Consider the following 25,151-nt stretch of genomic DNA (forward strand, 5'->3'; position numbering starts at 1 on the left):
CTTTTCTAATGATAAGGAGAGTTCCAATACAGTCTAAGTGAATTTTCTAAGTGGTAATTCTAGTTCTTTAACAAGAACTCTGATTAGATATAAAGTGAAATCTTAATAATATAAAATTCCGTTTTTTCTTTTCTGGCAGGATCAGAATAAGTAAGTCAGTACTTGCCTTTGAGAACAGAAATTAGCTGTTAAGTATTGCTATGAACTGAGAAGACACCCGGCTTTTCCTATTCTTAGATTTATCACTTGTTTAAGGGTAACAATCTTTATGTTAAAACTTAGTAAGAAACTTTTAAAATGACAATTAACTTCTAAATTCATGGTAATTGCTCTATAATGTTGCTTTAAAGTAAGAATAGGTATCTCAATATATGCAGTTAATATACAGTTCTTTAAAGAACATTTTAATAGTGAGGTTAATCAATGACAATAAAACCGTATCCTCCTTAGGAAAAAAAAACTAAACCATATGCAATAAAAGCAATGACTGAAAACTCTAAATGATTTCTGTATAGAGAATTGATTTAATGATTTGATCTTTCCACAGAGTAATCACTATTACTAAAAAGAGGTATACTTTGGGGGACAAAGTAAATCTAAGAGGATTTTGAAATTTTTCCTGCACATTTTTAAGATGTGATGATTTCACGGATTTAATAGAAATTATAATTTTCGGAAAATATACCAAAAAAATCCATGGTAAATAACAACAGTGGACCTTAAAGGCATGAGCTTTTGTCACTTTATTGTTAACCAATGCATGTTATCCAAAATGAGAGATGTAATTGTAACTTAATTGTACAACACAAAATTATGCTAATGGTAAAAGCCTGTTGGAATTTACCAAATACTCATTAATATATTTTTACATTTCTATATGAACATGTGCTCTCAACTGCTAATAAAAGTTATAATTGGTTTAATCACTATGAAAACCCATATTTCAAATAGTTGTTCCTGTTTAGAAAAACTCACACAGCTTTAAAAATGGATTAAATCCATTTTAATCCTAATCTACGAATATTATAAACAGCAATATAACTGGTAATTTTTCAACACTGATATCAAACCGATGTAGCAATGGTAGTGCACACAATTCAAAATGAAGAAAATTAATTAAAATCCAATGGTTGTCCAAGTTTTCACCTGTTATGGCGATTGCTTTAATGCTTGGAAAAAGTGAACACTTATGCTTTAAAGCATCAATAGTAGGGTTCACCATCTATTTCTCTAATGAGCTGCAAGTAGAAAGATTCTCTTTCAGTATTTTGAAGCATGTGCACAACCACTGTACAACAGTCACTTCAAGGTTAACCAGTTATCTTTTGTCCTACAAAATCCAAAAAATATATTAAATGCAACCTTTCCTTTCCATGTCTGCCCAGATTAATCCTTTTAAAGTCAGCAAAATCAAAAAAGCACAAGATATTTTCAGACACAACTTGAATCTACTGTGCATGAAAAATGTATTAACAAAATGGCAATTTTAATAGATAAATGTAAATTTGAATACGTAATACCAAATGGAAAGTAGCTGAACCACACAGAGAAAACGAGGCTTTCCTTATCTCCAAATCCAGATGTTTTACAATAAAGAAAATGTTAGAACATGTGAATATATTAGAACATCTTTCAAACTAGAAAGATTTCTTCATAAGACATAACTAAACTTAATGTAACCTAAAATTATAATTTCTAAAATAGGATTAACAAACCAAATTTAAGTACACTTAGTAGGAGACTAAAAAAAAATAAGCACAATGATTTAGGAACCAAATATACTAAAATGATTATGTAACAATTACATCAAGAAATGAAGATACAGACACTCTTCCTATGCTACAAGGCAACATTCTCTCTCTCAGACACACACACAAACTTCCTCAAACATACAACACCCCTCCAGGAAGATAGTATGCCAATGGGAGCTTATGATTTTAATATAAATAAGAGTCCTACAAATCAGCTCAACAAAAAGGTAGTTAAAAATTTAGCACTCTAAGATATTCAAAAGGAAAAAGAAATCTCGAAAATACTCCTTCATGATTGAAAGTAGCTTACACACTCCATTGTGTCTGAACAACCAGTCATCGCAGGTGTAGTAGTGAGGTAGTATTACTGTCCCCTCATGGGACTGATGTTTTCATATGCTGCCCTTCCAGGAAGGTCCAGGATTTTTTTCATGATTATAATCAAATATCAACAAATGTGTATTTTCTCATATGACATATATGTTTGCCTAAATCAATCTATGAAAGAGCAAAACTTTTAAAATCTTTCAGAGACCACTGTTACTTGAAGGTAGTGTTTCACCAATGAACTCTCCGAGGGAACTACTGCTACTTGCTGTCTATACCTGTGTGAATCGGCAGGCAAAGAAAACCAAAGGATGACAGAAGATGAAACACCACCAATTCAGCTGTAAAAGATGACTAATTCAGTAAGCAAATATCCAATAATGTAACAAAACTGGGATTTAAAAAAAAAAAAATTAACCACCAGCTGCACACTATGCTGGTAAACATTCTGATCTTTTTCATGATTCACAGTCATCTTCTACACAATGAACAAAGACTGTCCATCTGTGACCTCTCTCATTTTAAACACTGCCAATGACCTGTATGGTGACAGAATTAAGGGCTAATGGGTATGGCAAGATATGAGAAGGGCACACTGAGAAAATATAATGAGAATGTGGAAATACATGCAGGTAAAATATGGGAAGGGCAAGGGAAAACAGAGTGCTCAACCTAAACACTCATTAAGTCACCAACATCCTTTAAAATATACAAAGTGCTTAAATCACACATACACATTTGTCAGACGTAATAATCAGTATTAGTCTTCAACAGAAAAAAAAAAATGGAAAAATGCAAAATGTGAAAGGAGGTGATGGAACACTGTTCTCCATTCCCTGGCCCAAAAGAAAAAGAAAACCAAGGATGATATCACACTGCCTTAATGTTGAAAAGCTCCCCTTAAATATGTCTTTTAGACACCACAGTCAAACTGGTATAGTGCTTTGGCAAGGTGGGATGCATTCCATCACATCTGCAAAGGCCTGCTTTTCTCTGTTGGTGGTTCAGCTTATGAAGAACATGTATGCAAAATAACAGCTCTCACATTGCTTCAAACTCATCAATACGTTGCTTTGTATTGCCTTGTCGAATCTGTCGCAGAGTCTTGTATTTATCACGGCCTGCTTTAACATTCTCAGCATGAAGAACATCATTTTGTGTTTTCTTGGTTTCATCTCTGGCTTGGGCTAATTCTGAACTTAATGCCTATGTTTAAAAAATAAAAAAAAGTATAACTATTATTTTTTTCTTAGATTTTAAAAACTTATGAAAAAGGCTTAAAGACAAAAATAAACATATGAGAAATTTGTTTTTTAGTATATTAAAAATCCATTGTCAAATCTTTTTCTTTAAAGTGTATAGGTTTGTTTTACTTTTAGTAGTGGTGAGGGTAGTGGTTAGGGAAGAATACCCATGGCCTTTCATTTCTATACCCATCAACCTTGATGATTTTGTTATTATTCTAAATTTCCTTAACTTTCTCACAACACTTGAAACGATTTACAAAAGAGTCAGAGTAGCCATTAGAAAATAACACTGTGAAGACCTAAAATCTATACATCATGAGACGCTTTCTCCAAAAGTCTTAATATATTTATTACAACTGTCACTTCATTTTCTTTATTAATATCTAAAGATTTCACCAATTAAAAAATTAGGGAACTTATCTGGAAAAGTCTGAGAATATTAAAATTTCTTATTATGATCTAATTAGACAATTAGATCAACAAATAAATAATTCACATTACATAATGTCATACAGGTAGTCTATTAAATTATCACTGCTTTTTAATGTACACTTTACTGTTTAAAGACTAGATTCATTTGTTTTTTTTAAATACAGCATTAAAATACATTCCATCTTTTAACATGGGTCAAGCTATAATTTAAAGAATAACTTACTGCACACAAGGAGAACACCACGTGAAGATGAAGGCAGAGATAGGGATGATGTGTCTACAAGCCAGAACCACCAAAGACTGCCAGCAAACCACCAGAAGCAAGGAGAGAGGCATGGAACAGATTCTCCCTCATAAGCCCCCTAGAAGGAACGAACCCTGCCTACACCTTGATCTTGAACTTCTAGCCTCCAGTCTCTATTCTCAGAAGAGAATAAATTTCTGTTGTTTAAAATAAATGAAAATAAAGAATAACTTACATACTGGTTAAGGCCTGATTACACAAGGCTAACGGCATTTGCTAAAGGGATCATACAATGGAAGAAATGAAATGATGTGCCTGTAGGCCAAGCACTCATAAACCAATCGCAAGGCCAGCTAGTGTTAAAGCTTCCAAAAATCAAATGTTCCTTTTTAATAAGTCAGTCTTGATAAATGGGGAAAATGCGAACTATATTTTAAATATGCATACAGCTGCAAATTTTAAATACCTGAAGTTGCTTCTTAACACGCTCATTTTTCTGTGTTTCTGTTACACGTTCCTCCTCACTTCTGTGGTTCATTACCCCATCATTTGATAACTCAGCACTAGCCTCGGCATTATTCTCATCATGTTCATCATTTTCATTTTCTGTGGGAGGAATGACTGGTGGTGGTGGAGGGGGAGGTGGAGCAGACATCACAGTTTTTAACTCTTCTTTGGTCTTTTCCAAGTCTTCCTGGGCTGCAAAAGCCTGAACATTAAAAATAAGTTTATCAGCAACTTACTTTAAAAATTGGTAATTAAAAGAATCAAATTATTCTTCCTTTCAGGGTAATGAAAATAGGCCCTATTGATGAAAGCTCTATTTTTATAGAAGAATGCCAGCAGGTAGGAGTGATAGAATTAAAAAACATTACTTTGGAAACCCTAATAAAATTATTAATTCTGGCAAGGATTATTAGTTGCTGCTAAAATTGTTCCGCAAACAGCTGATGAAAAGTGGATATTAGTATACTGCCAAAGAATGACACACCTACTTACATTTTAGCCACAACTGTAACCAAAGCAATGAAGGAATCAGACTGTAATTACTCTAATACAATAATCAGTCAAAATCAATAATGGTGAGTTAACTAGATATTAAGTGTCTTCTAATATGATACAATAGTAGGTAGCCAACATCACCAATTATTTGGGTGATCACATTGTGCTGGTCTGCCTGGAAAGTTCTGCTCTACCCTGTTGTCCTGCTGTAATTATTAATAATACCCACTTTCACTTTCGAAAAAAAAATCCTAATGTGGATGATAAATTATATGGAAATCTCACCTATGAGGCACTATAGCCAAAAACTTGACTTGAACTCTTTAAACTTTTAGATCTATTTTCCACTTTATAGGAAATATTAATGATAAAAGGACAAGTTGAATGACACCATAAAAAAGCAAACTAGACAAATATAGGGGGAGGAAAAATCTGCAGCTCCTTTCAATTAATCGATATCATAAAAATAAGAATGATCCTACTTTAAAATAGGAGCAAAGAGATGCAACTCAAAGTCTGACTTTGGACACTGGCCTGGCAAATTAGTTATAGAAGACTTTTGGGGTCAATTTTGAATATAATTTGCCCAGAAATAAACCTACACATGTATATTCAATTAATTTAGAACAAAGCAGTCAAGAATATATAATGAAGAAAAGACAGTCCTTCGATAAATGGTATTGGAAAAATTGGACAGCCACATGCAAAAGAATGAAACTGGACCACTACGTCATGCCATACTCAAAAATCAACTAAAAATGGATAAAAGATTTAAGACCTAAAACCAGAAAACTTCTAGAAGAAATCATAGGCAACAAGCTCCCCAACAACAATTTTTTGGATTTGACACCAAAAGCAAAGCCAACAAAAGCAAAAATAAAAAAGTGGGACTACATCAAATTAAAAAGCTTTTGCAAAGCAAAGGAAACCATTAATAATACAAAAAGGCAACCTACCAAATGGGAGAAAATATCTGCAAGTCATTTATCTGAAGAGGGGTTAATAATATAAAAAAAACTTATACAATCCAATAGTTTTATAAAAACAATCCAATTAAAAAATGGGCAGAGGACCTGAATAGACATTTTTCCAAAGAAGATATACGAATGGCCACAAGGTACATGAAAAGGTGCTCAACATGACTAATCATCGGGGAAGTGAAAATCATAACCACAGTGAGGTATCACCTCACGCCTGCCAGAATGGCTATTATCAAAAAGATAGCAAGTGTTGGTGGGGATATGGAGAAAAGGGAACCCTTGTGCACTGTTGGTGGGTATGTAAATTGTGTAGCCACTATAGAAAACAGCATGAAGATCCCTCAAAAAATTAAAAATAGAACTATCTGACCCAGGAATTCTACTTCTGGGTTATTTATCCAAAGGAAACAAAAAAACACTAACTCGAAAAGATATATAAATTCCCCTATGTACTGTGGCATTTACAATAGCCAGGATATGAAAGCAACCTAAGTGTCCACTGATGAATGAAGAAAATGTGCTCTGTGGATGCACACACACAGAAATATAATTCAGCCATAAAAAAAGGAAGGAAATCATGCTACTCGTAACAATATGGTTGGACCCAGGGGGTATTATGCTAAGTGAAATAAGTCAGAGAAAGTACCATATGATCTCACCTACATGTGGAATGTGAAAACAAACAAAAAAACTGAGCTTATGGACACAGAGAACAGAGTGGTTGTTATTGGAGGCGGCAGTGGGTGAAACATTGAGAAAGGAGTTAATAAATACAAATTCCCAGCTACAAATAAGTCATGGGGATGTAATGTACAGCATGATAACTACGGTTGATAATACAGCATTTTAAGTTTGAAAGTTGAGTAAATCTTAAGTTTTCATCACAAGGAAAAAAATTTGTTGCTATATATGGTGACTTATTGTGGTGATCACTTCACAATGTATACAAATATGAAATTATGTTGTACAGCTGAAACATGTCAATAAAATCCAAATTTTTTAAAATTTTGAATATAGTTTTATATTAGATGGGATAAAAACTGGCTAAAATGAAATAGTATCTACAATATGACCTCATTCTTAACATATTTATGTATATGATACACATACACAAACAGGAAAAGATCCTGAAAGGATATGCACTAGAGTACTAAAATAGCAATCTTAGTTTATGGGAATGTGATTCTTTGTGTGAATTTTCTAATCTCTACAATTCACAGGATTAGCCCCTGTTATGTTATTTTTTAAAGTTTATGTGTCTCTATAAAATTCTTAGTGTAACAGGTAGGTTAACAGTTTTATTCCTTTTGTGGAGTCATGTATACATAAATATATAATTCTCAATATATAAAAAACTTCCCTGTGAAATTTAAACTGTTACAAAGAAAATTTAAGTAAAAGAACACTATATACACATTTTATTTTAGAAAAGTCATATAACTATATACCTGTGGGTGTAAAAAATTATTATAGTAACGTTTAAGAATTAAAGTTGAATTAAACTCTCATTATCTTATATTTCCCACTCCCCTCCAACTAAAAGCCTGATTTTTCACTTGTGTGCTATTTCAGACAATAGTGCTTTTATCTACTTAGGAACTCATATTAGAACTCATCTTCATTGCATTTGTCTAATTCAACTTTATATCAAATCATTTGGTTGCCAGGTCCTTTTGAGTCTACCACAAAGTATCTCCCCAAAATTCCTGTTCTTCTTTATTCTCACTGCCACGTCCTTAGTTTGGGTCTTTAGCTCTTAAGTAATCCTACCCAGTATCTCAATCCATCCTTCACACTGACCAATAAGTTATTTTTATAAAACCAGACCTGATCACATTATAATCCTGTTTTGAAATCTTCGGAGCCCAGTGTCTACAGATACTCCCTATCATCTTGCCTTACTTAGCAGGGCATTTACTTAAAGCCTTTCACAACTTAATTTCCTCTTTTACTACCTTTCCAGCTACCTCTCCCGAAATTTCTGAACCTGTACTTTAAGCTTTGCTCGCTCACTGGCTGTCCTCAAATCTGTCTTGTACTTTCATACTTCCTATACTACACAGTTCTCTTTGTCTGAAATGACTTCCTCTTCAGTCTCTAACCATTTCCAATCTACCCTAAAAGTGAATTTATTATTCAAGACTCAGCTTCAACTTTTAAGGGTTTCCCCAACACCTGCCTCATTCCCACAGAAGTTAATCACCTCTCCTGTGTTTCCAAAGTACTTAGTTTACATCAATAGTTTAATACTTACTATAATACACACACATTCATGCACATAGGTATCTTTCCCTCTAAATTGTAATAGTAGCCTGGACTCAGCGCTATAAATTCAGCATAACACTGGGTACAAAACAGGTATTCAATAAATGATGGTGAATGAACAAAAAATGATTACTTTGTGTTGCCACTCAGTAGCTTCCTCTTCCTTTTTCTTCTTGGCTTCTTCCAGAAGTGCAATCTTGGCAGTGAATTCGGCAAGTTCTGCTGCCTAAAATAAACAATATAACTACGTGTACTAAAAAACTTAATACATTTTCCATAATTCATATTAAGTCAACAAAGCTTTAATATACACGCCTAGGCTGTTTTACGTTTTTCTTAGATACCCCTCCATTTTAAAAAAAGGTAATATTTCTTTAAGATCAGAAATATCTAATTCACAGTAGGTCTAAGGAGTTAATAATGAGCTAATAAAGAGAAAAAGTGAAAGAATTTTTACTATTCTATAGATAGGAAGTTATTTGTTTCAGTAGTAGGGATTTAACATATGTGACTAAGGAGTTATTTTTAAACTTTTAGCAATAAAGTATTTGCTAAAGCTACAAAAAGAATTATATTTACATAATGCTTTATAGTTTAAAGAATGCTTTTCAAATAAGCTTCATTTGATTTCCCAACAATTCTATTAGATGGTATTATTTCTTTTCTCAAAGAGAGGGATCTGAGGGTCAGAAAGACCCAAAGACGCATAACAAGTAAATGCCTGAACCAGTATTCAAATCCAGGATCTTCTAAGTGTCATGCTGACTCATTATTTGCAAGTCTAATAAACAAAAAACCCAATCATGGCCTATGGCTTTCTTATAGAAGTTAGAATATATTGTCAATTTTATCTAAAGCAAAACATGCCAGTGGCTTATATAAAGGTTAAGTGAACCAGAATCTTTTGTTAACAACTGGTTCTATTTATCTTGTTTCATTTTTAGGTTTCTTTTTAAGACAGAAATAAAATTTTTAGATTTTCACACTCTGATACTAAGTTACTTGTATCTCTGGTTTGCTTTCCAAAAGCTCTAATATACTTAGTTTTACAAGGTTCACTCCATGCTTTTGTCTAAATGTTTCTTATTCTCTAAGATAGAACTAAGGTTCTTTACTAGTTGTTCCTGATTCTTCATCTGGTCAGCAGCTTGTTTTGCTATAGCAGACTTGGCCTCTTCAGCAGCTCGACGCTCCTTTTCAAGCCTTTCTGCTTCTTCTTTTGCTCGTTTTCGTTCCTGGTCCAGTTCTAGAGCTTTTCGAGTCTGCTCTTCTAGTTCTGTAAAATATATGTATGGCCCACCCCCCGACAATAATTGAAATTATTTTCATCATCATCAGAAGGCAAAATAGTAGTAAAGAATCTAATCTGTAGTTTCTAAAAATTAGCACATCTGCAAATGAATATATGCCTAATTTTTGACTTTGCAAAAGCCTAATTTTTAAAAAATGTTTCAAAATTAAAATATATAATAAAGAACTGAAAATCCTTTGTAATTCAAGTAATATCGTAAACCTAGAAGCATATCCTTTTAAAAAAATAATCTCTACAAAGTTTTCACCAAAACGATTTGCCATCTTTTTCAAAAATCTATTAAAAAAACACACTTCAAAACTTACCTAAGTTTTTACTTATCTAATTAGATAAGTAAACCCAAGACATTAAGACTGAAAACAATACTAATTCAAAATAGGAATTTTGATGTGAATTATATGAATTACTGAAAATTTTGAGTAATTGGTACATATCCATTGCTTGGGCATGAAGACAATTTAGTATTTGGAGATGAATGACATGAATTTTAATCCTTAAGTGTAAGAATCCTAAAGTTAATTTTCTTTCTTATTCCAATGAGTTGAATAAGAAAGGAAAATATTACTAACACGAAGCCTAAAATATTTACATGAGTTTAAAAGTACTAATTTAAATATTATTCTGAAAATTCTTGTTTAATAACAAGACATTTTTGTGACAGATGACAGAATGCCATTTATTAGGGTGCAGTGTCCTACAAAGTATGACTCTCCGTTCTGTATACTTTAGCAAAGAAAAACTAAAAATCTGTATGTTATGAGGTTTGGAAGCTAACTAATATACCCACTTCTCTTTACTATTCTTAATTTTGTTGGTCTTTGTCAGAACTAATTTAAGTAACTGCAGTTAAGATTTGGGAGTTTTTCAGAGGATTAGGAAGAAAAATGACTGGCTTTAAATTCTTGACAAAATAATGTAAAAATTCTATGTGGCAATTTGGCTAAAACGATGAAACATATATAACGCTGGATGTTACCACAGCTAAATTCTAAGATTATTGTTTAGAATTTGCCTTCTTACACTTGGACGTGAAGCTAAACTTACAAATTTTTCTTATGATCATTCCTGCCATCTACAAAGTATATAAAATCTACAAAGCTCATGACTTTATCATTTATCTAAACAAGCAAACATATAACTAAAGTTTGCAAATAAAAACAATGCTATGTTTTCTCTCACAATAAAAATTCTTCCTGTACTATGAAACAAGAAAAATTAAGTTTGGGTTACAAAGTTAAATTTTAAAATATTCCCCAATATTCATTATTTTCTATCAACTTTTCTGTAATAAACATCAAGTTGAAGAATGGTAGACAATGGTTGTTTTTGTGATAAATTAAGGATTATACAAAAGTCTGAATTTTTTTAAATGTTGAAAATGAACTGAAAGCTTCAAATCTAACTCTAGTCTCTTCTAGAAAGGATTTGAACAGCCATATATCTCATAAATGACTTTTCTTGTTTCTTTCCTGTCTGGTTGAGTTAAAACAAAAATTGGCAAACTATGGCCCACTGACCAAACCCACCTAATGCCTTATTTTTGTAAATTAAGTTTCATTGGAATGCATATCCTCATTCAATGACTATACAATATTCTTATTCATTTTGGTATTGTATATGACTGCTTTCATGCTGCAAGGGCAGAGCCGATAATTACAACATTATCGTGTAGCCTGAAAAGCCTGAAATATTACTATCTGGTCCTTTATTAAAAAAAGTTTGCAAACCCATGAGTTAGAATACTTCTATGAAACAAATGTTCCTCATATCTTGGATTCAGTTAGAACCCCTGCAGAGAAAGATTAGATGATAAAAATGAAAAATATCAATGTTTTGCCTATCTGGTTCATAAAAATCTAGAACCTACAAGTTTTGAGATGTGGCGTGGCATGTAGGAAAAGGAATCTGACTTTAGAACATCACTCCTTTAAGGATGAAGGTTAAAAGTTTCAAGAATAAATTGCTTCTATCATTAGCAGCATTATATTGATGTGGATGATTATGGCGTTTAATCGGGAGAAGACCAGGGAAGTTATTCTAAGTTCAAGCTCATAAAATTTGTAAAAGCTTCTCTTTCTTAGTCTGGCTTGAACACAAGCATTACTTGATTTTGACAGGTCTGAGATTTCACAACCCAAATGACATCTATGGTACCCTGAGGGGAAAGCTTAGAAGCTATATAATTGCAACAGTATTAGTAAAAATTATATTAATAAACAAAATATCCCAAAAGGATTAAAGACTTTTCTTCCTCTTTCCAATCTAGGGGAATAGTTTATTAAGTATTACATATTTTTTTTACCTTGGGAAAAGAATACTATCATAAAAACAAAAGCAAATAAAAGTCCCACAATCAAAATTCCTAGAAATCATAGAAGAAAATGATTACAAATTACTCACTGAAAGAGCAATATAAAAATATCTGTACATGTCAGCAATGGAGTACTGTATCACCATAAAAAGAGAGAAGATCTTTATGAATACAGATGAAATGACTTTTAAGATTATATTAACTGAAAACAGCAAGGTACAAAAGGATATATGTAATATATTGTCTTGTGTAAGAAAAAAGAAACAAGAATATCTGTGTATGTGTATTGTGTATTTGCTTATTTTGTAGATGTAAAAAATAAGTATTTAACGTTCCCAGTAGAGTGGAATAAGGTGGAGCAGAATACAGAGATTTAGACTTTGTGGATACCAAGGCATCCAAGACTTGAAGAAGACCGAATAGAAAAGTTAGCCCTAAATCTGCATGCTATTTCTTCTCAAGATGTTTGTCAACTCCTAAAATGTACACATAGGGGGTTAGATACTAGTAAACAAACAAAAAATCAAGCAAAACTATTTAGACACTAGTAAACAAGCTAAAAGGCTCAAGAACTTAGCAGAGATATCAACACTCTCTTGCAGCTGGGCAGTCAAAGTTGGAGTTTAGGGTCCTCTAAGATGATAGAGCCCTCATAAATGTGCAGCCTTTCAGATGATGTCCCCAAAGGGCTACAGACAAGCGGTGAGGAAAACCAGAAAGAGACCAACCTTAGTATAGCGTGAGACTCAGCTCAACCCCTTCAAGGTGATCCATACATATTCTGCTTGTCAAAAGAAAATTAAGTCCTCTCTAAAGGAAAATAACATCATCCAAAGTCTAACTTTTCACACACAATGTTGGGCATTCAACCAAAATTACCAGGCATACCAAGAGACGGGACCAAATGACCTCCTCCAAGTCACCCTCCTCCCCTGCCAAAAAAAAGAAAATCAGACTATAAAACAGATCCAGAGATTATCCTGTATTATAATGGATTTTATTAGAGTTAGTAAACAAGGATGTTAAAATAACTATGATGATTGCTTATCTAGGAGAGCTAGGAAAAAAGCAAAGCATGAGGAAAGAATCAAAGACCAGAGGAACAATGACAATAAACAATGTAGAAACTAACCTTCAGTCATCTTACAATTCCTCTGCAAAGATGCTAAGGGTCAGAGTACCCATTATAATAATAAAAAAATTAAATTTATCTAACTTTATCCTATGGTTATGACCATATTCTCCTTTTGCTGTCTTCCAGAAACTTCGTGTTACTTTTAACATGTAGGCTCACAGTCCAAAGTCCCTCCACTGAGAAACATCTGCTAAAAATTCAGATCTTTGACAGAGACCCAGATACATTAATTTTATTTTATCAAATCAGCAAGCCACTAGAATCATACATTTAAAAAAAAGCCTCCCCCCGAAGAAAAACATATATTACCACCAAATAATCATCAAAACTGCAAATGTAAAAAGCATGGGAAACTCCTTCTGTGGCTGAAAATGAAAGGTTAAGGAAAAAACATCTGAAAAGGCCAGATTTGGGGTGTAGGAAACCCAATAGAACACCTGCTTTCAGAAACTGTTATGACATCCTCAACCCACAGACGCTTGCAGCAAAGACATCCCAACAACTGATCCTCCTTTCTTGAACTTGCCATTTCCAGAACTTCTTTTTCTGAAGGTCTCTACTCAAAAACGATTATAAGTAACTAGAATGAGAGGCTATAGAAGATGAGAGGATAAAAAAAGTATTACAGTAAATAAAAACAGAAAACTACGAATGCAGGAATGATCCAGGAGGTGCATCACCTAGCAATACCATAGGAGAAGAGGGTACATGGTGTAAAATATGCAGAATATCTGAACTGTTGACTCAAACCAAGGAGTGCAGTCTTGGCAGATACTAAATTCTTCTGGAGATCTAGTTTGTCCTGTTACAAACTAAATGACTCCTTATAATACCTTTTCAAATAATTATTTTCCTTTCTTCAACTTCAGGATTTTAATTTATAAAAATATGCAATGTGTAACAATAATTAATGCCATAAAAGGTAATGTAAAATCTAATAGTAAGCCCAAGAGGTGTCTTTGAAACATGCTTCCTACTGCACTGACTGAATGTATTTTGTTGTACACCTATTACTCATTTATAAAACATGTCAGTTACAAATTTTTCTAGACAAAACTGATAATTGAACAGTGTGGCACTAGCAATAGGATAGACAAATAGGTAAGTGGAACAGAGTCTAGAAATACTCATACATAAATGTACAGTATTTGGATTTGTGACAAAGGTGATGCTGTAGTATAATAGGAAAAAAATGGTCTTTCCAATAAACAGGAATGGATCAACTGGAAATACATATGAGAAAAGAAACCTTGACCCAGACATATAAAACACTCTTACCTCTCGACATCAAGAAGACAAATAATGCAATTAAAAAATGGGCAGAAATTTTGAAAACATATTTTTTCAAAGAAGATGTATAAGCAGCCAATATGGAAAGATGCTCAGCATCATAAACCATTAGGAATACATAAATCGAAACCATTTCACACCCATTAGGATAACTATAGTCCAAAAGACAAACATTAACAAGTATTGTGAGGAGTGGAGAAATCACACACTACTAGTGGGAACATAAAATGGCACAGTGGGTTTAGAAACCAGTTTGGTAGTTCCTCAAAAAGTTAAACAAAGTTACTACATGACCCAGCAATTCCACTGCCAGGTTTACACCCAAAAGAAATGAATACATATGAATACACAACAATTAGCACACAAATGTTCGTATCAGCATAGCCACAGCAGCAAAATAGTAGAAACCCAAATGTCCAAAACTGATGAATAAATAAAATGTAGTATGTCCACAGAATGAAATATTACTCAGCAACAAAGAAGAATGTACTTGATACATGCTACAACATGGATGAACCTTGAAAACACTATGCTCAGTGAAAGAAAGTCACAAAAGACCACATTTGCATGAGTCCATTAAAATGAAATATATAGAATGAGTGAGTCCATAAAGAGAGAACATAGATTAGTAGTTGCTTGAGCCAGTGGGGAGAGATTGGAAAGAAATGGGAGTGACAGATAAAGGGTATGGGATTTCCTTTTGGGGTGATGAAATTGTTTTAAAATTGTGTTGATGGTTACACAGCTCTAAGAATATACTAAAAACCACTGAATTGCACATTTTAAATGGTTAATTGCGTAGTATGCGAATTATATCTCAACAAAGCTATTAGATGCTTTGTAAAAATTCATAGACCCTTACACCTAAGAGGTATGCACATCACTGTATCTGTACTATACTTCAAAGAAAAATAATTTTTAATATTACTATAAATTTTGAAAAATCTCAGCAAACTAAGGGATTCTTTACTTCCATTGCAGAAATACGAACGAAAGGAAATCGAGGTTAAAATGGCTTGCTTATGGTCATATTCTAAGTTAATGACAATTAAAGCTTGACTACTAACTGTAAACAATGTACACCTAAAGGGGACAACCCCCTCCTACTCACAACTTCTTTTATCACATCAACATACTTACTTCCTTCATTGCACTTAAGACTAAAACAAACAATTTTCACTATCTTTTAAGAACAGTGCCTAGGTGTTCTTACCCACTAGGTGTCTAGTAAGTATCCAGAAGGAAATCACTAAACCCCAACTCTTCCCTGTGGTTAGTCTTTTTGAAGGTAGAAATTCGTTTTGTTAATTATTCAAACAGTAACTGAATGCAAGTCTGATTGTATTATATCTCAAATATAGTAATCGATACACCTTGTAGATGGTTAAAAATGATAAAGATAAATAATTTAACAATGATGAATTAGAAAAATGTAAAATAGTAGAATGGTTCTATTTAATGATTTGTGATTCATTTCAAATAATTACTTGAATAAAAAAATTTTTATTTAAGAATGACATTAATGAAGTATAGAAAAGTTTCTTCTCAAACAAAAAATTACAGGTTTATCTACTAAATACGACTTAGATATGGCCAGAGTTACTGCATTTGAATGAGAATTTAGCATTAATTACAAGACAATCATGCAGATTTTAGGATGCCTGGGAAAGCTTTATTATTAAAGAAAGAAAAACAAAAAACAATTGGATGTCCTTTGCCTTAAGATGACTGATATGAAATTGTCTTGATAGGGATGCTCTATATTCTTTCTTATGTTCTATCTTCCTTATATTCTTTAGTGCTTCTTACTGGAGTAGTTTTCTGTGTGTAAATCACTAATATTTTTATTATACATCCTAAATAAATGAGATTGAAAGGTTTAGTAAGTAGCTGTTCTCTCAGAAAAGGTATTACGTAAGTGAAAAAGTGCTATCAATCTTTCTTTAATCAGACTAGTATCATAATTTCTTTAAACTTTATTTTTTAACACACTTTAATACATTTCAGGGACTTATTTTATATTACTCTTCCTCTAAAAGTATTGTTTTTACTCTTCCCATGGTATTTAGTACACATTACCTCACTTTATTAATATTTTTATGTGTATATCTTATTTCTGCCAACCAAACTTCACTCTCATGCATGCTATATATTTGTATTCCTAAAGTGCAGCATAGAATAGGCACTTCATGAATGTCTAATTAATGAAAGGCACCTAGAATGGGAGAAACAGCATCAAGCTGGAATTCAAGAAACAAATTATGCCCTTGTGCTGTGGCCTGTGAACAAATCTCTTTGCTACCTCTGGACTTTGAACTAAATAGTTTCTAGGTCTTTTCTAGCTCTGAGAAGTGAGACTTATAATGCGTCAGAATAAAACCTAGGTTTTTTTCTATTTAATCCTATAGAATTATTTCCAGTCCTCTAGGAACTGGAATAATCAACCAGTTTATGAATTTACAGCAATCTCTGTGATTCTAGATATTCATTTGCAAATGATTCTACTCACTGCTCAAGGGCATCTCCCAACCATAGCAGGCTGGTGTATGGAATAGAGATAAACCTTAAAGTTATTTTTATACCTTAAATAAGATTTAGTAAATCTTAAACAGAATAATAATCTTATTCTATTTCCAACAGAACTAATGGCTGGTTCTACTAATTTGTCAGGAAAAAAGGTATTAATTCTAGTTTTATAAATAGTGTAAATTTCATGTTGCCACAAGATCTTTCTGCTTAGAAAGGAGGAAAACTCTTATTTTGCTCAATATTTTTTTTCTTTTGTTCTCCTCACTATTCACTGTTTGAAAGTAGTATATCCTAGAGTTACTTAATATAAACCATGCTCTCTAAATCCAATGTATCATTTCCATACATTGTAGTATTTTGGTTACATACAGCCTACAAAATAGGTTCTTCACACACTTCCATGTGTTGTGAATTTTTTAATATACTGAAATCAAATTTAGAGATTGAGTTCCAAAAGAGTTTATACAGTCAGAAAAGCTTAAAATGCCTTACATTACTTAGATGCTTTAAAGTACTTATATATCCATAAAGCACTGCATAAATGCTTTTGTTTAAGTGCCAGAAAGTATTGAAAATGTATTCTTATTTATGGAACCCTGAACAAGAGGAATAAATTAATAGATATAGTCATTTACAACATATAATAAACATGAAAATATGTAAGTATATGAAAGAGAAAGAAAGACTACATGAGCACTGTATAGTTGAATGTGCCTTAAATATGTTCATGAAGTAATCAACTAAGTTTAATTTGGTAATTAAATGTAATTACTCTTTATAAAACAAATACAGTTTAATAGTAGTAAGGAAATACTACTGTCTGACAACAGAACAATAATTTTGAATCCAGTGTCAAAAAGAAACTTGTACCTTTTTGGGCTTTCATTGTTTGTTCTTCAATTTGCCTTAAACGTTCCATTAGCTCTTCCTTTTCACGTTCTATTCTTTCCTTTTCCTTTTCTGCTATTTCTCTTTTCTTCTTTTCATTCTCTAATTGTGCCCTTAAAAGAAATTGCAATTGCTTTGTTACAAATTAATAACTAGAAATATTCACATGAAACCTAAGTACTGTGAATCAACTAAGAAAAAACTACAGCATATTTCAAGTCTTCATTATATTCAGTTGTGTTAAAAAAATCATATAGTTAAAAATACAGGACTACCCTGTTATATACACATATACTGTATTATAATATGTGTTTCTTATAGGGTCACAATAAATATAGTCAATGACTGTTTTTAAAAAAACTAAAAACTGAACCATTTTAGGAAGAGTCTCAAAGGACAAATTTTCAATACTGCTAGGAAAGTAAAACTGTCAAATACATCTCCTCTGTGCAAAACATGTTTTTAATGTAGACTTATGTGGAAAAAAAAATTAGATTTATCACTTGCATGCTCAATGAACTTTGACAATATATCATAGGTCAGCACAAAAGGATTTAACTGCACAGTTGCCACACCCAAGAAAATGACTTCTTTACATTAGCAAGAGGCCTTCCACTGGGGGTAATAACAAAAACCTGAAGGTAGCACACAAGGCTCTTTTATTTTAAATAGTAAAATAACCTGGCAGGGCAACAATTTTCAATCATTAACAATAAATTAATACAAGTTAAATTCTAAGGTAGTACCAATTTATGCTCAGATACAAGATGACAATCATTTTTATCTCCTTTGACAATTCCATTAGAATGATAGCAGGTATTTAATGCTGTTTAAAAAGATCATCACGAGAACTCTGTGGGAAAGACTGCCTCTATCATTTAGCTGCATCTGCCATGGGCCTGAAACTATTCCTTTAACATACAGCCAAATTCATTTGTCAAACGTCTACCAAGTGCCTACCGTAGGTCTGACTCTATGTTGAGGGCCAGAAATATAAAGTTAAATAAGAGTTAGATGAGACACTATTATCAGATAATATCTACATAAGAAGTTTAATCAACATTAAATATTCCCACTACTTTAATGGGAATGGCTTTAAAAAAATTCATTGTATTTTCATCTCTGAAACTTATCTGAATATGTCTAAATGTCCCTCAAAATCCATCACTGCCACCTGGTGCCAATTGTGAATGTCAAGCACAAACCCATGTAGTTTCTCATCTTCTAGTCTCTGATGAACTTAGCAAAGTTTCATCAAAGTTCTTTTTCCTTACTTTATAAGACCCAAATTTAAAAATTCCTGCAGCTTCTAGGTACCTATCTGCCCCCAACACTGAAAGAGAATCCAGCTTTGGGGCAAACAGGTAGAGTTGTAATGAGTCAGCAAGAGATAAGACAGATAACTGATGGTGACCTCCCAGTGCATCAAACCAAAACACGAGGTTTACGGGTCACCACAGCTCCCCAACTGGTTTTAATGAACTTCAAAGGATTTAAGACTCTAGGTCTTAGAGCTCACCCACTGGAGGGGAACTCTATCTCTGTCCTCAAGTCCCCAAGAGGTACGTTGTCAACAGCTAGGAGAGTCAACAACCAATTTTCTACCCCCGACTTGGCCTCCTTCTATAGCACAATTGCCTTTTTTACTTCCTATCCTATTTCAATCTATAAAGTATATACACGTATGTACAGGCAAAGAGATTTAAGAATTTGGGAGCCTCACCCCTCTAGAAGACATGAGTGATAGAGGCTTAAACAAACGTTTGAGTTTCTCAATTTCTTTGAGTAAAAGAAGGGCCTAGTGGACCCCACAGAGGCTGCTGCACTTTCTGTATTCTTTAGAAAGCTGTAAACACAGTCTGTCTCTGAGAGCAAAAGCACAGTACCTTTCAAATAACTGCTAATATGGCCAAGAGCTACTCTGTATTCATATCAGGCTGCCTGCTACCCTAGGATGTTGGTCAGCCTCCCAGCCTTTGCTCAATCACATCCACTGCTGCCATAGTTCCCAGAGACAGATAATTTCCTCTGAGATTCACACCACAAACCAGATATCCAGACCTAAAGGCTACAATAATACTCCATGAACCCAGAACCTTGCAGGTCTAGCTCTGGCACATGTACGGCCCCTTCTGGACATGGGTGCTGGTTTTATTTAGTTTTTCCCTATTGATGTTTCATTTCTTCTTCCTCAACGATGGAGGTAAGAGGAAAGGGAAATAGGAAAAAAGACTGAAGATAACCTGGCCACAAGCAGGTGGGAGGAAGGGATTTAGTCTTCATACTGAAAAACAATAAATGTAACAGCAGATGTTTAAATTGATTATAATATTTAAAACATTTAACAAAGTTTACTCTGCTGAACTCTTACAAACCTTGAGTCTCACATCTTATAAGAATTCCCCAACTACAGCCATTGCCACCTAATACTCCATTCAATGAATACAAATGCCTTTGGCTCTCCACATTCCTTAGTGATACTGAGTTTTTACAGGCCTGTCTCGTCTCCTTTATGATACTGGAAGAGCTTGCTTCTCCCCTAAACACTGTTCAACTGGGAGACCAATCTGGTCTATTCACTGGCCCTTAGGCATGCTGTGCATATTCTTATTTCTATACTTTTGCTTTTGCTGGCTTCCTTTTCTGAAAATATATTCCCCTCTCTAACTCTCAAGCCTATTTCTAACTTTCAAGCCTTAGTAAAGTCTCACTTTCCCCATGAAGCCTCTTGTATAATGATAACCCTAAACCATAGATATAAATATTTTTATTTAGAGTTTGGGTTTGAAAACACTCATTTGACCAAGTTCTATTTCAAGAACATAAATAACATATTAACAAACTATCAATTCTCTGTACTGACATGCAAAAAATATTTTAGAATACCTTACTTTTTAAAGACTATCAGATGGGCCAAATTCTATTTTTCTTAAGTGAAGATTAAAAACTTTATATTCAACTTCTATTCAAATTATATATTAAGAACTATTATAATAGCTATTTATTAAGTACCAGGCACACTGCTAAACGTTTGTATATCAATGTCATTATTTCTCACAAAAACACTTGAAAGTAGGACTATTATTTTCATATTAAAAGTAAGAGAACAGTGGTTTAGAAGTTTTGTTCAACAAGTGTTAGAAGATTTATCTAGTTCCAAAGCCTGTATTCTTTATATAATTCCAGCTGTGCCCTAGTGATACAGGCAGCCAGCCATGACAAAGAATATCACATAGCTAACCAACGACTGGCATGTGGGTTATCTGACAAGAAATTGTAAACTCGAGGTTCTGTTTTTAAATTTGGTAATCATTTTAGCCATACAAAAAAATGTTCAGAAATACAGAATAAATCACTGTTCAATTTTAGATGCAAATAACTTCAGAGCACAGATGACAGACATCAACAACCCATGGTATATAACATTTTCATTGCGAAAAACCCAAAGCTATGAGAGTTATGGGGAAAGACTATGGTCACGTATACCAAGGTATTATAGTTTGGGAAGAGGCTTTCTTGTTGCCCCTTCCCAACTATTGTTCTTGCCCCAGAGTCCAGCAGCTCAGACAGCACACCTCTGAGCATTCCCCCAAGTACGTCTGCTGGCAACTCTGCCAATGGGCTTGACCAAAGCTGTTTCCACATAAACAACTGTCATTCCTCTCTCTCTGACATGTAAAGCAGAGAATAAATGAAGACTTTTTTTTTCCTGAAAGACCTGCCAAATCCCTAGGTGGCTAGACTAATATAACACATCCTCTAGATATTAAAATGAATTAAACAGTTACTGAATTCATATGCACAAGGTAGTCAATAAATGCTTGCTAATGAAAGGCTATAAAATTCATCCAAGACAGGAACTACAGAATTGTTATTGTAAGAAAAAAAGAAACTTAAGTCTTCCACTTTCACCTAGGCCTTAGAGTAATTAAAATATATAGCACCATTACCAAATGGTCTTATTAATCATACTACATATACTAGAAGCCATATAGCACTCCTCTCTGTGTGAGAAGGACAAATAGACAAATATATTTAACTTAAGAATATAAATAACATCAACATTATAGACCAGCAGAACAGTTAGGACACATTATGGAGTGATGAGTATGAGATAATACAGTTGGTCCTCTGTATCCCCAAGTTCCTCATTAGTGGATTCAATCAACCATACATCAAACATATTTGGAAAAAAAAATGTTACATTGTTGCTGATATGTACTATGCAGTTAAGCCTATAATAGCTGTGTCTGTATTGAACATGTACAGATGTTCGTCATTATTCCCTAAACGGTACAACTACTACTAGAGCTTTTACATTGTATTAGGTATTGTAATTTCGAGATGATTTAAAATACAGAGGAGGATATGCATAGGTTGTTATATGCAAATACTACACCATTTTATATAAGAGATTTGGATATCCATGAGGGACCTGGAACAAATTCTCCATGGATACCAAGGAATGACTGTAATTTCTTATTTAACTCATGATAGGAGACAAGGAAGGGGAGGGGAGGGAAGGGAAGGGAAGGGAGAAAAAGTGATGATGAGATGGAAGGAAGGGGAGAAGCAGGGGGAAAGGCTATGACAGATCAAGAATATATAGAAAAGTAAGGCTCAATAAAGAACTATTTTAAAAAATATATAAAGCTAGATCCTAGGCCACATCAGAGCAATAAAAAATGAGAAACCAAAGTAATTATCCAACTTAGTATCTTTGATGGTGGGTCAGAAATACTGGAAAGTTTCAAGCCTATATAAAAAGGCAGATAAGTTGAGAGGAACAATCTGAATAGAATAACTGAATTACACAGACTATCGAAGAAAAAATTACATCATTCAACACAAACACTAAGAGAATATAGGTAGCAAAATTCTATCTAGCAGAGGCTAACTGTTAGATTCAATTCACGTAATTGCCAATATGTTTGAAATATATAAATTTATATGTTTAGGGCTCCTCAATTTTGTTTTCTTTAGGACCTACTCTATTTCTTAGATTATCCTGTATTCTACAAAGACTTCCTCTAAATAAAGGTTAACTTTAGTTTGGTGTCTAGATTTTTTCAAATAAATCATAAAGCATAAACTAATCTAGAGTCAGATTTGAAAATTTTGTTGTAGACCCAGTAATCTGTTTCAAGGGTCGACAAAGACTTTATTCAATATCTTTTCATTTCGAAAACTCTGAATTTAACATATTTAAGTTTTTTCCCCAAAAAGTCTAAGCGAATCATGGTTAAAAAGATCAGCGCTGTCAGCAGGGAGTACTGGTGACTTTTCACTTGAGTTCTACAGTGTCAATGACATTGTTTCAAAAACATGCAGCACATTCTTACCCTGAAAAATTAAGGAATTTAAATTGTAAGCAAAATAATCTTGAAAATTTCAAACAACTATAACTAAACCAATGTCTGTCAGTGAAAAGCAAGCATGATAAAAGAAAAGCACATCTATGAAATCATGAAAAGCTATTTTCTCAGAACTATCTGTCAAAGATTTCTAATTGAAAATTATACATACGCATTTTAAAAGAACATAGTGATATGCTGTCATTCAATTATTATACAATAAAAATAATGTAAAATGTAAATTCTGCATATGTTAAAAAATTGAGCATTCTTAAGTTTTAGACAGGCTACTGCTATCAATCAAGAATGAAAGGCTATACATTTCCATACCTTTCCAACTGCTTCTGATGTTTCTCCTCCCTAGCCTGCGCCTTCATCTGTTGTACTTCAATAGTATCAGGCTTCCTTCTTCGCATGTATAGTTCGTGGTTTCCCATACACAAGGCCAAAATCCGCTTATTGATTCTCAGACGAGGTGCATAAAAAACAAAATCCTAAATGTAAAGTAGTCTGAATTTAAAATTGTCCTGAAGGATAGTCTCTCACAATAATCTGTACTATATTTCAATATGTGGTATGAACCCTAATGTCACATTACATATAGTTTAGAAATCATAAATTTCCTAACTCCTAGTGAGTAATGCCACACTTTCGCAAAATTGGTTCCTCATCTTTTCAGTCTCCACCAGTTTTGTAGAGACTAATCTTATCCTCTCAATACCTTAGATGTCATTTATTATTTTTTCTTCTCCAAAGTAACTATGAACATCTGTTCCTTCACCACAGAGGGTTATTTTGTTTACATTTTGCCATAGTTATCTCAAAACTGGTCTTTGTTCAGGGCTGTCAAGTTTTTTAACCTAGAAATGTTCTTCTATCCTTTTTGTCTTTTCAATAACTGACAGAATATCAGAGTATACCTGACACTAGAGAAATTAAAGAAACTATTTAAATAAAGATTTCTTAAGTTTAAGGCTCTGAGTTACAAAAATACAAAGTTTATAATGCAAACTATAAACAGAATAATGTAGAATAGGGCTACCTCTGCTACATTCCAGCCACGAAGAAACAAGCTTTTTTTAATTGCTTCTTAGAAATGGTGATTGTTTTCAACCACCTAATATCTTATAGTTGAATCTCAGTTAAAATAAAAATAATATTTGTATGTTGCAAAAAAAAAAAAGATGAAAATCTTGTGTTTTTAGTAACATTATCTCATCATGAAAAAAGTTAAACTGTGGAAAAAGAATGTTTCTTGGGAGGAATTCCATAAATGAACAATGCCATTCTTCAAGTAATATCATAGCAGAGGCAGAAATTTAAAGATAATACATAAAACATATGAAAGAATTTTACTTACAGGTGCCTTTTTGTCGATTGGCTTTATAACAAATTTTTTATCATTAAATGAAATATTCCTGATTTCACTCCAGGGAAAACCAATTTTAGGAGTTAACCTTAAAAACATGAGAGCATCCCTTCAGTTAAAAGCAGAAACAACAGACAAAACTCCTATGAATTTTTTGGGGCCAATTTAGTTGAATGACTGGTCTTAAGAGTTCCAGATTTTCAAAATATATTAACTTATAACATATTGTTGATATTATCTTTTAAGGGGAAATCTGATCAATTAAATCACACACACACACACACAAAAACAAAGAATAACTATCCAAAGATTTTGTAAATGTGTATGAACCTTGATTTTCCTAAAATTACCTAGAAAAAAACTATGTAGTTCTAGAGTATAGAACTGAGTCTCTTGGAGTTTGCAATTATTATATTTAAATGTTTTAGAAGAGAGGGGATAAAAAAGCCTTTATAGCTTTTCACATGAATTATGGACATAAGTTGCTAATATAAAAAAATTCCTTCGTCTGTTTAATTTTCAGTGTGAGGGTATTTGTGAATATACTGAAAACACTAAATTTTCAGTACACATTAAAATAATTCTATGGTATGTGACTTGTAACCCAATAAAAAATATTTAAACATTCATATACACAAATGTTTGGATAAACGGTAGAACTGAATTCTAACTCTATGACTATACAACAGTTGCCCCTTTTACCACCCTACACACA

The 25,151-nt window shown here is 33.1% G+C and overlaps 1 protein-coding gene across 1 annotated transcript in view; it reads right to left on the reverse strand.

Annotated features, from left to right (window-relative positions):
- Nucleotides 1-719: 719 nt before the first annotated feature.
- Nucleotides 720-25,151, reverse strand: part of RDX (radixin) — a 55,646-nt gene continuing 31,214 nt past the window's right edge. Inside the window, exons 4-10 of the mRNA XM_039868717.1 lie at nucleotides 24,428-24,524; nucleotides 23,398-23,561; nucleotides 17,696-17,826; nucleotides 9,364-9,524; nucleotides 8,382-8,474; nucleotides 4,468-4,710; nucleotides 720-3,284 (exon numbers count right to left, since the gene is read on the reverse strand). Of these exons, the coding sequence (XP_039724651.1) occupies nucleotides 3,120-3,284; nucleotides 4,468-4,710; nucleotides 8,382-8,474; nucleotides 9,364-9,524; nucleotides 17,696-17,826; nucleotides 23,398-23,561; nucleotides 24,428-24,524 (1,054 nt within the window). The 3' untranslated portion in view covers nucleotides 720-3,119. The remainder of the gene's footprint in view (nucleotides 3,285-4,467; nucleotides 4,711-8,381; nucleotides 8,475-9,363; nucleotides 9,525-17,695; nucleotides 17,827-23,397; nucleotides 23,562-24,427; nucleotides 24,525-25,151) is intronic.

The sequence above is a fragment of the Pteropus medius genome, unplaced genomic scaffold (assembly GCF_902729225.1).
Source record: "Pteropus medius unplaced genomic scaffold, Ma_sr-lr_union100, whole genome shotgun sequence".
In the NCBI taxonomy this organism is placed as follows: Eukaryota; Metazoa; Chordata; class Mammalia; order Chiroptera; family Pteropodidae; genus Pteropus; species Pteropus medius.